This window comes from Monomorium pharaonis, chromosome 6 (genome assembly GCF_013373865.1).
Source record: "Monomorium pharaonis isolate MP-MQ-018 chromosome 6, ASM1337386v2, whole genome shotgun sequence".
Taxonomy (NCBI): domain Eukaryota; kingdom Metazoa; phylum Arthropoda; class Insecta; order Hymenoptera; family Formicidae; genus Monomorium; species Monomorium pharaonis.
In genome coordinates, this window is record NC_050472.1 from 18420324 (window position 1) to 18432847 (window position 12524).

Genomic DNA, 12524 nt, shown 5'->3' on the forward strand with positions numbered 1-12524 from the left:
TTTATTTATAAAAATATTAGTTAACTACAAGTTTCATGTTTCTCGCATCTATTGAATTGATCTATAACAAATATGTATTCATAAGCATCAAGTGTTCATGGATCATCACAAAGTGCTAGGTAGCGTATGATCTTCGAAGTCAAGCAACGTCGACGGCGGTTTAGAGTTGGATGGGTGACCGCAGAAGTTAGGCAATCCCAAATGTGACTAAGGTGTGGTGGGTCACGATGCTTGTTGAGAACAACGTAAATTTTCTTTTTTACATTATAATTATGTTATTTCGATATTTTCATAATGCAAGTACTGCATATACAGAGTAATTCAGAACAACATTTGGTCCGTAAAATGACGCATTCCTGACGCAATTTTAAGACAATTTTTCTTTTACCAAAATTTTATTTGAAGCGTAGTTTTTGAGTTATAAGCCAAAATAGTTAACAAATTACGTCGTTAGCTCTCTCTTTCTCTCTCTCTCTCTCTCTCTCTCTCTCTCTCCCCCCTCTCTCTCCCTTTCACCCCCTCCTTTCTCCCTCTTCCTCTCTCTCTCTCCCTCTCTCCCTCTCCCTCCCTCCCTCCCTCCCTCCCTCCCTCCCCCCTCCCTCCCTCCATCCGAAAAATATTTGAAATTTTAAACAAACGAACAGCCTTAAACGAACATAAATGTGTGTGAACATCCTCATAAATAGCAATGTCCACGAGTTGACGCGCTTAAACTTTCAAGAAATAAACCCTCTTCCCTGAACGTGTCGCCGCGCCCCAGGATCACAGTTTCCTCCATCGAGTCGGTCCCGCTCGGCAAAATTTAGTTTTTCTCCCGATGGGCATTCTGCGTAAAAATGCCCCATGTTCTCACACAACCAGCATTCAAATCTTACATATCCATATACAATTTCGAACTTTCAAAAAAAGCAAAAATGCGTTTTTAAAACATTTTATTCTTTTAAAAAATTTGACGATACTAATATTTTTACTTACGAATTGAATTTCAACGCTTCGATCAAAAACTAAACTTTTGACCAAAGAGCAGAAAAAAGTAAAAATTTTTGAAAAAAGATCCGCATTTCTTATGGAAAATTGGCTTTTATTTGATTAGTCTGAAAATAATGGAGAATGTTTATGCCATGTTAATCAAAAGCTCTCATGGGCGCAACACCGTAGGACCCATAGTTTCCGAGTTACGAGACGTTTAGAAGTTAAATTTTGGGGATCAGTGAGACTACGAGATACTGATAGAGATATGATCCAATGATGAATGGAAAAATAACAATGTAATAATGTGTATGTGAAGAGACAAACAATGGATCTGTAACGCCATTTTGATGTTTAAGAATAATTAGAGATGATTTTTATAAGTCGGATGAAATTGATAATGAAACGGCTATTCGTCACGATGCATCTAGATACCGTTGTACATGTAAGATTAAATACAATACAGTAGAAGCTGAGTGATTGATATACAACAATACTTTCATTAATCGGGCAGGATGGCGTCTTGAGCTAAATTCACCTGAGTTAAATACACTTAACCTGTGTTTTATACACACATAATGTTCTTATTGTACTCGACGTGTTTTAACACTCAATGCAATGCTGTTTGTTATTCGTGAGTTATGAACGATTCTATGAATTCCTTGCGCATTGAATGCAGATTCAATTGTGCAACCACAGATTCATGGAGAAGAGATTATTAATAGCGTGAAAAGGCTGATATCTCTCAAAAATATACAGTTATACACATGTATGACCGTTTAGGTACACATACATGTGGCAGTTGTGGCTCGTATGTGTATACATATATATCCATGTACGCAAGTATGTATGTATGACATACTATATAAATAAGTGTGTGCATGTGCGTACCCTAAGAGCAGAAAGTCGATTTTATGTCGATTTGTAGTCGACTACACCGTAACTGTGACTTGACGTAAAGTCGACTTTTTTAAAGATGAAAGTCAACTTAAAGTTAACTTGAAGTCGGCGAATGTCCCAAGAAACGCCGATTAAAAGTTGACTTCCCGTCAACTTTAAACGTCAGATTTCAGTCAACTTTCTATGCAGGGGATCTATTCTGTACTGCCTACCGACAACTATCGTTGTCATTGCGCAGATATTTTATATGGCAAAAAGCCTGCACAACGACACCGATAGTTGTCGGTAGCCGGTACAGAATAGAGCCCTTGTAGGCCTATTCTGTAACTCGTTAAGAGTCGGTATCATTATACTATCGTTGTGCAGCTTTTTTACCATATAAAATATCTGTGCAACGACAGTATAACGATACCGACACCTCTTAACGAGTTACAGAATAGGGTATGTATATGTAACATGTGTGCAAATGTGAACATACATGTTTATAACTCATACACGGGAACCAATAAACAAGAGGGATTAAAAAAGAAGAATTATACACGTTTGCATGATTATATATTAATATATATCGATATGTATTGATGTTGATATATTATATATTATGTCTGTATGTCTCTATTCACAAATAGCTATATTGTTATTTTTTCATTCATTATTCAGTAGTGTTTCTGCCAGTAACACTCGTAATCTCACTGATCCCTAAAACTTAAGACTTCTAAATTTTGTAACTTAGGAACTACTATTTACAGTGTTGCGCCCATGGGAGCTTTTGATTAGCATAGCATGAACAACATTTTCCCTTATTTTTAGACAAAACAACTGAAAACTATTTTTATAAGAAATGTACGAAGTTTTTTGTAGACCTATGTTATAATTGTTGAGTTTAACGTATTAATTTGTTTTTTTAGTAATTATTTAGTATAGCAGAATTATATTTTTGATTACCTTAATCTTGATATATGTTATCAATGTTACGACTTTGAGTGACCTTCAAGAGGTATTAGCAAGAGGTATTGTTAGTATCCGTTAAAAATTTATTAACAAAAAATGTAATGGATTTTCAATTTTCTACGCAAAGCGTTTATCTTACATTTTTTATACTTAAGATACAAAACAAGATTTATAATAAAACATTGAGGAAAAAATTGCTAATGAGAGCCAGCAATTGATATAAGTGTGCGAAAATTTATTTAGACTGATGTTAAACGCGTTGCAATGTATACGGAAATAAAATTATGTACATCGAGTACGCAAACGTCTTGACTCACAAGACTTGACTAGTCCTCTTCAGTGCAACAATATGAAAATTTAAAAATCTGTGATTGTAGTTACATTATCTTTAATGGTGTAAAAACGGTTGTCAAAAGTGTAAAAGAGTTTTTTCGTAGTCAAATAAGAATAAAAAGTAATCCAACAAAACGTAGAACTTTGTAAAAATTATTTTAAACAACTATTAAAAAAATGTTTAAAAAGTTGTAAAAAGATACAACTTACATGAGAAGACGGAAAGTAAAATGATCTGTCAGTTATAGTTAAAAATATAACACTATATAATTTTGTAAATGTTAAACAACAGAATGACGCTTTCACATATTGTAACGGTGTTACATACAAGATAAAAAAGGAAAAGGGGGAAGTGCCACCAGACTATGTTTTAACTAATAAGATTATCGTATATCGAATTGAGTAACTCCGTATCACATTGCATATTAAGACCTTGATCTTATTTTTTAATATGTATTATTTCTAAAATTAATCCGAATCGTATAAAATTAAATAATTGAATAAAAACCTAAATAAATTTTTGTATATTTATCCCGTGTTGACTCTTATTGAAAATTTTTTCCTCAACGTTTTATTTGAATTATTAGAGCTTTACTAACCATTTATTACACAGGCACACAAAAAAGTGATTGGTCCGGCGAACCAGACTAGTCAATCCTTATGTATTTTGACTCGCTGAATTCAAATCCAAGATCAGAATTGCTGAATTGGCTCATTTTTTCCTAACCTAAAAAAAAAACACCTTGTAAAAGCAGTTTGGGTCACAAATGTATAATCGGGAGTGTGCAAGTTTGCGTAACCACATTACCCGGGGAAAATTCAATACGTTTGACAAGTCTGAGTTTCTGTGAAATGGATAATGTAGTTACGCAAGCTTGCACACTCCGGATTATACATTTGTTACCTAAACTGCTTTTACAAGGTGTTTTTTTCGAGGTTAGGAAAAAATGAGTTAATTTAGAAATTCTGACTTTGAATTCGGATTCAACGGGTCAAAATACATAAGGATTGACCAGTCTGGTCCGCTAGACCAATTATTTTTTTTGTGTGCTTGTTATTTAAAGATTTAAAGATTAATAATTTTATAATTTTATTTTTTTCTTGGTTACAAAATAATGGAAAAATGATTTACTTTATCTAGTAACTTAATTTATTTTAAAGTTGTTATTAAATAACTTTATTATTATAGTAACATATAGCTACTAAGTCGAAAACCTATGTGGAATAAAACAATTATAGATCTCGTTTCAGGCCGTAAGCACAGAGGGAGATGTGGGGTGGATCTTGCTTCGCGTGGAAAGTTGAAAACCATGTAGAACAGAATAATTATAGACCTCATGTTTTCTATGTGAAGAGAAATCCATTCTACATTCCTTTGTGCTTATGGCCTGAGACGATCTATAATTGTTTTATTTCACATAGGTATATAACAATATACATACATAAAAGTGTTGTATTTAAAAAGATGTATTGTATATAATATTTATTTCTAAAATAACATTTTTACACTTTACTTACTTTATTTGTTATTATTTTTGTTATAATACTAAAATTAAAAAAATAGTGGCAAGAATCTCGATTTTTTTGTATAAGCTTTTAGCGGGCACTTTAGCATCCTCTTAAATGTTCAAAATTATTTATGTAAAATTTTATTGCAATACTAATTTTTGCATTGCAATGAAATTTTATTTAAATTATCTTGAATACTTATATAAACATTAAAGTATTTACATAAAAAATTCTGATTTTTGTTATGTTTTAACATATTTTTATTAAAGTATCTTTTTATTAAAATATTTTTAATTTAGGTAGAAAATTTATGGTCAATTTTTTTCTATTACTTTCAATTGCGATATATAACATTGTATCATTCTTTTCATTCTTTAGAAAATAGATGTAGTACATCCTTAATTTAATAAACTGTGAAAATAATACATAAGAGAAATCTCCCGTTTATATTAAATTGAATAACGAAAAAATAGAGAGATAGAATTGTTTATTCTGAATTACATTTTTAGTTTGAAAGATTTGCAAATAATAAATTTTTCACTGCATTATTTACTGTGTATTAATAATATGATATTTTGTTTGAGCGGGAAAATAATTGTCAAGCTGCTACATTAATATCGTTCTTTCGGAGAAGAATTTAATCAGAAATAGGTCTTTATTAGCTCTCTCTCTCTCTCTCTCTCTCTCTCTCTCTCTCTCTCTCTCTCTCTCTCTCTCTCTCTCTCTCTCTCTTTTCCCCCCCTCCTCGCTCTCTTTCTCTTCTCTCGCTTGTTCTTTGTTTCTTTCTCTCCCTCCTTTGCTTCCTCCTTCCCTCTCTGTTTCTTTCTCTCCATCCTTCCCTTCCTCCTTCCCTCTCTTTGTTTCTCCCTCCTTCTTTTGTTATTCCTTTTTTTCTTTTAATAACATCTGCGCATTCGTACAAGGTGAAATCGAACGACCCCGTCAACTAAGGCTGCTTGTTGCAAATAACGGATTATCTTCGAGGGTGTCAGGTGCTGGTTCAATCTGAACCGATCGCAATTCAATTTCAACATTCGCTCAACCCGCTAACCGACTACGAGCGACCAGTTCGCAATTGACGCCGTAACTTTGTCAAAGTTACTCGGGATTACAAAATTTTAGGATATTCTGTAATTCATAATACCGATTGATTTTTTTATCAATAGCGATCGTGTTTGTACAAATTGCGACGTAATTTTATTTTTAGAAATATTTGATACAAAATTTTTCTTTGTTGTTTTAGACGGTGTCAATCTCGATGCTATTGCGTTACTCGCATCATCAAATCTTCGTTTTTATTGGTAAGTAATAAAAATCTTAGCATTTTTGATTATTCTTGTAAAAAAAAAGAGAACATACACTCACTCGAAAAAAAAGCGGTACACCTAAAATTTGTCAAAAAATCATTAACTTCCAATGACGATAACTACGCGAGTAATAAAGATAGAAAGGTTTCTAAAAAAGAAATTAAAGCTTCAAATGTCTACTTTAAGAATTGATATAGTAAAATTTTGCGTAATAATTTTTTTCAAAGTGGCGTATGACAAAGCGAGAGCATGCGAAATTGAAAAATATTGATTCGAGTTTGCGACGATCCATGGCGTGAGGTAAGTATCGCAACTTAATGGGATAAAAAGCAAGCGATAGTACAGAGTTTTCCCTTCAAAATGCTTTTTTACTCATCTCGATACGATAATTTTTCGCTGAGATATGCGCATTTAAATTAAAAAACTGCCTTTTTATTCAAATGCGCATATCTCAGCGAAAAATCATCGTATCGAGATGAGTAAAAAAGCATTTTGAAGGGAAAACTCTGTACTCACGTGCTTTTTATCCCATTGAGTTGCGATACTTGCCTCACGCCATGGATTGTCGCAAACTCGGACCAATATTTTTCAATTTTGCATGCTCTCGCTTTGTCATACGCCATTTTGAAAAAAATTATAATGCAAAATTTTACTAAATCAATTCTTAAAGTAGACATTTGAAGCTTTAATTTCTTTTTTTAGAAACCTTTTTATCTTTATTACTCGCGTAGTTATCGTCATTGGAAGTTTAGTGATTTTTTGACAAATTTTAGGTGTACCGCTTTTTTTTTGATTGAGTGTATATATCTACGTCTATGCGTTTACATATTTTTAATAGCAAAAAAGAATTGATTAAAGCGATAACAATTTATTGGAAGTTTTATTATAATTAATGAGCAATACACAAGATTATAAATTACATTGTTAATTTTTTAGTTAGTATATTTGATGAAACGAGATTTATTTTTTTTTTAGCTAAGGAAACAATTTTTATTTTATTAATTAGTTTATCTACTTGAAATTTGCACGGTTTTAGGCCACTGTAGCGCACGAAAAAACACCCTAATTTTAAATTATTTACGAAGATAAGTAATGCAAGAAAGAAAATTTAAGTTAACCACTTGATTGCTCATATTTTTAAGTATACGAAATAATTTTTTTTTTTAAATAAAAAATGTTGATAATAGGTGTCAAATAGCATAGTTATTATTTTTTGGAAGCATCTCACAGGCGAAAGGGTTTCTTTTAGAACTGTTGAATTAGAACAAAAAACTACAAATTTTTTAAATTTAAACATTGTTTTCTATAGAAGTACACACGAAAATTTTTTTCCCGTTTTCTTGCGGAAATGCCGTACATATGAAAAAATGTCATTTTTAGGAAAAAATTACGAAACTTGTTCACAACAAAAAAATTTTAGAATAAAATTAAAAATTCGTATAAACTTTTGTGAAAAATTCTATTTTGAAGCTATAGTAAAAATTTCAAGTGAATCGGTAAAGATTTTACCGAGTTATCGTTTCGCCTGACTTGAAAAATGCAGTTTCAAGAAAAACGCGTTTAAAGTTTTAAGTAACGATATTTTTTAAATAAAATAAAATTTTAATTTTATCACTAATCTGCTATTCCAGCACCATATAGTTGTTATTCTGGATTAACATTTTTGTCCTCTTTTTCTTTCCTTAATGATTTAAAGTCTCTCTGATTCTGTTTTGTCCTGTTCAGTGAGAGATTATTCGAGATTGCTCGAGCGCGCTTCGAGGCGCTCGGCAATACGGCCTCATAAACACCATTAAAAATTTTTTTTGTTTTGGGACCATTTGCATACTATTTTTTATACCCTAAACTTTAGGGTGATAAACGAAAAGTGAGAAACAGAAAACAAAAGAACATTGTAAATTGGCAAAAAATTTTTGAAAATTCTACAGTGGCCTAACTCCTTAAACATGAAATTAACATTATTATGCATATGTTAATTTAATAAAACATTGTAACACTAAATTTTAATTTTTTTTGTTTTTTGTTTCTTTTTGTTTATCACACTTTTGTCTGTTTGCACTATTTTATCAACAAATCGTGTTTATTGTCACATGTCTGTTGTCTTTTTTGGAGTTTGTTTTTCTTTCTATCTCGTCAATTCGGATAAAACATATAAAGAGGCAGGAAAGTAAAAAGAAAAAAAAACAAAAAGCATGTTTGTAGATAAGGATCTTTTGTCTTTTGAAAACAATATCTCAAAAATTCATCGATCAAACTGATTTGACTTATGCTTTGTATTATATTTTACAGATTAATATGTGATTACTTAATCCTTATGTGCATACCTGGGTACCCGGGTGCCTACTTTGTTGTATTTTTCACTGAAAATTCAGTAGTGAAAGCGCTTAAATGAACAAAATTTGATCCAATAAATAACTTTTTTTTACGGCTTGTAATCGTAATTTGATGAATATAGTCTTATTCCTCAATCTATTCCGAACTGCGATGTATCATTTATTTGTACGTATATAAGCTACATAACTTGTATATTGTATTTTGAAGCAAATATTTTTATGAACACTTAAACTTGAAAAAATTTTGCACTTTTGGTCTTGATCTAATCGTCCTCGGGTTTATTTGTGTACGTACTTTAAGGGTGTAAAAGGATTTTCAATTCTTGATAAATTCAATTCGAAACTAAATGGTTGGATAGAATGTCGATAAAGACAACTTTAGGTCCCCTTAAGTCCTTCTCAAGTACAGAATTGACATACAAAAATTGTTAAGAAACATTGCGGTTAATGAATTTGTGGCCGCAAAGTCACAGATTATACACTGCGTGGAATAAATGAATAAATATATAAATAACTAAATAAGAAATATAATAAAATTAATAAATAGCTAATTGTAAGTAAAATATAATAGATTAAGAAACTTAAAAAACCGGTCAAGGACTTGCTTTCGTGCATAAGATGTTAACAAGTCATTATAAAGTAAAACGTGTGAAAACTGAAGCGTTTTTTTAAAGTAATTAAACTATATTTTCTTACAAATGGAAGGATCACAAATGCCTGGCGCCGATTTGTGATTCTCCTTGAAATATGTTGTTAAACACAGAAAGAGACACATTTTTTATTTGCGAAATTTTATGTTTAGAGAGTAAAGCACCTTTAAAAAAAAAGATTTTTCTTTATTGGAGAGCGAATCTTGTTGGAAGTAGAAAACATTTTTTTAAATAAAAGTTGTACAGTTTTAAGAGTACTTTTTTTGAAGTTGTAAAGAAATAAAATTTGAACATTTTTTTGTGTAACAAAATCTCTTTTAATTTTTTCAAATAAAAAAATTTTTTGCCAAATTAAACAGTTTTTTTTACATTAAGTTATCTATATTAAAGTTATGTTACAAAATATTATATTCGAGAATTAATTATAAATGTTTCTGTATGCTATCCGTGCTCATATGCGCAAATATTTATCGTTTGAACAATAAGATATATAATAGAAATCGGTATAATTGATTATAGCATAGTTCTATTATTGGAATGTAATATAATAGTTTAGTAGAATTAGCTTCAAAAAGTGCCATTTTGGGAAAAAATTGGTAACTCAGATTTGACCGTGCGTAAAGCACAATTAATATGCGTAGATTAAGATAGGTATGTTTGCTACTCGCAAAAAGCTGGGGGTTATTGCAAAATTACGGGTTGAAGTGAGGAAAAAGTAGTTTTTTGCTTGCGCCTCGTAAACTAAAAGCAGAATCGAAAAAAGTTTCAAATAAAAGTTGTATTAAGTAGAGCTGTAATAATAAATTTGGTTCATTAAGATCAGTCGATTAATTTGGTTGTAAAGTAGAAAAAATGGCCATTTCTTAAATTGTTAATAGCTTTCTTAAAAATTAACTCAAGCATTTGAATTTGTAAGAAAATATAGCTTTTATGATGATAAAAAATCATGGTACCAAATTTCATCAAAAAATATTAACAATTTTTCGAGTAATGTCTATTGTTTATTTAAAACGCGCTCCATTAAAATTTAACTTCTATATTTTTGAGACTCTGCACAAACCCAAAGTTTCTTCTCTTTTTTGAAAAGTTGCAGTATCAGGGAGAGGTTTAATAGTGCACCGTACAATTGGGTGCAATTGCCCACCGTGCTATTAGACACGTTGCAATTGCCCACCGTGCTATTAGACACGAAACATTGCGCACCGTTCAATTGCGCGCCGTTCGATTGGACACCGTTTGATTAGACACCGTTCGATTGCGCACCGTTCGATTGCGCATCGTCCGATTGCGCACCGTTCAGTTGCACACTGTTTAATTGCGCACCGTTCAGTGGCACACTGTTCAATTATACACTGTTCAATAGCACACCGTTCAATTGCACACCGTTCAATCAAACGCATATTAAATATTCATACGTTATTATGATTGCGTTTGCAATGTGTACATAGGTTAGCGACTTGGACGGGGTGGGTGCGGGAAAGGGAGGCCGAAGGCCCCCCCCTTGCACCCCGCTGTGTGTGTGTGTGTGTGTGTATGTGTGTGCGTGTGTGCGTATGTAAAGCATTTACTGCATCACATGGATTTGCGACTTAAATGGTGTGCAATTGAACGGTGTGCAATTGAACGGTGCGCAACTGAACGGTGCGCAACTAAACGGTGCGCAACTGAACGGTGCGCAATCGAACGGTGCGCAACTGAACGGTGCGCAATTGAACGGTGTGCAATCGAACGATGCGCAATTGAACTGTGTGCAATCGAACGGTGTCCAATTGAACTGTGTCCAATCGAACAGTGTCTAAACGAACTGTGCGTAATTGAACGGTGTGCAATGTTTTGTGTCTAATAGCACGGTGGGCAATTGCAACGTGTCCAATTGTATTGTGCGCAAATGAAGGCCTCTTGCAGTATTATATACCGGTATTGCGAAATGTGTGCAATGCAATTAAGTGCCTCAAATAAACGTGTAAAAGATAAGTCTAATGAACAATTAAATAATTTTTAAAATATTAACGCTATCAAAATGAGGTAAAATGCATTTGAAAGGTGTGATTTTTTTTAAATTTAAAAAAAGAACATTGTCCTAGATTGCTCAGAAGCCGAGATAATTTTTTTTCTTTGAAAAATCACTGTTGCTACACTTATGAATATTAAGAGCTGAAATTTTGACGTCTTATTAAATAATTAAAGTAACCTTTCCCAAAAGTTTGAAGCGATTCATGAAGATTAACCATTGTAAACTTGTTAACAAAAGCAGTATCACTCGAGAGGCGCGCGCGTTAGTTAGCGCGTGGCCAGGCGAGCGCGTACAAAATTGATCTGGCGCGTTCAAATTACTTCAGTCGTCAATATCTCGGGAACTATGTGTCCTAGAAAGACGATTTTTTTTTTAACTGGGTTATCTCAACGAGACAAGATTAATAAACTAAACAATTTTCTTATATCAGATCAATTTTGTACGCGCTCGCCTAGCCACGCGCTAGCAGACGATGTGCGCGCGCGCGCGCGCGCGCCGCCAGCCATCGCTCTCGAGTGATACTGCTTTTGTTAATACGTCTACAGTGATTAATCTTCATGAATTGCTTCGAACTTTTGGGAAGAGTTACTTTAACTATTTAATAAGACGTCAAAATTTCAGCTCTTAATATTCATAAGTGTAGCAACAGTGATTTTTTAAAGAAAAAAAATTATCTCAGCTTCTGAGCAACCTAGGACAATGTTCTTTTTTTAAATTTAAAGAAAAATCGCATCTTTCAAATGCATTTTGATAGCGTTAATATTTTACAAGTTATTTAATTAGGCTTATTTTTTACACCTTTATTTGAGGCACTTAATTGCATTGCACACATTTCACAATATCGGTATATGATACTGCAAGTTTTTAAAAGAAGAAAAAACTTAGGTTCGGGTTTGTGCATGGTCTCAAAAATGTAGAAATTTTAGTGGAGCGCGTTTTGGATAGACAATAGACATTACTCGAAAAGTTGTTAATATTTTTTGATGAAATTTGGTACACTTTTTTATCGTCATAAAAGCTATATTTTCTTACAATTTCAAATGCTTGAGTTAATTCTTAAAAAAGTTATTAACAATTTAAGAAATGGCCATTTTCATGTTTTTTTTCTACTTTACAACCAAACTAATCGACCTATCTTAATGAACAAAATTGATTATTGTAGCTCTACTTAATGCCTACCTACAACTTTTATTTGAAATTTTTTTCGATTCTGCTTTTAGTTTACGAGGCGCAAGCAAAAAACTACTTTTTCCTCACTTCAACCCGTAATTTTGTAATAACCCCCAGCTTTTTGTGAGTTGCAAACGTACTTATCTTAATCTACGCATATTAATTGTGCTTTACGCACAGTTAAACTTAAGTTACCAATTTTTTCCCCCAAAAAGTCTAATTCTACTAGACTATAAAGGGAGATGTTAAAAAAGTCCGAGTTTGGCCTCCTTCCGAAACCTTTGGTAATAGCAAAAAGTTGTTTGGGTTCCACTTGAAAAGAAAAAAACAGCCTCACATCCTAAAAATACAGGGAAAATAAAAATTTTTAGGGTTTTATCGGACTTTT

General features: G+C 32.3%; 1 protein-coding gene across 4 annotated transcripts in view; it reads left to right on the plus strand.

Annotated features, from left to right (window-relative positions):
- LOC105831572 (membralin) overlaps window positions 1–12524 on the plus strand; it is a 361211-nt gene that overhangs the window by 133934 nt on the left and 214753 nt on the right. For all 4 annotated transcript variants that reach the window (XM_036288173.1, XM_036288174.1, XM_036288172.1 and 1 more), the window contains one exon: window positions 5906–5963. In XM_036288173.1, coding sequence (XP_036144066.1) covers window positions 5906–5963 — 58 coding nt within the window. The remainder of the gene's footprint in view (window positions 1–5905; window positions 5964–12524) is intronic.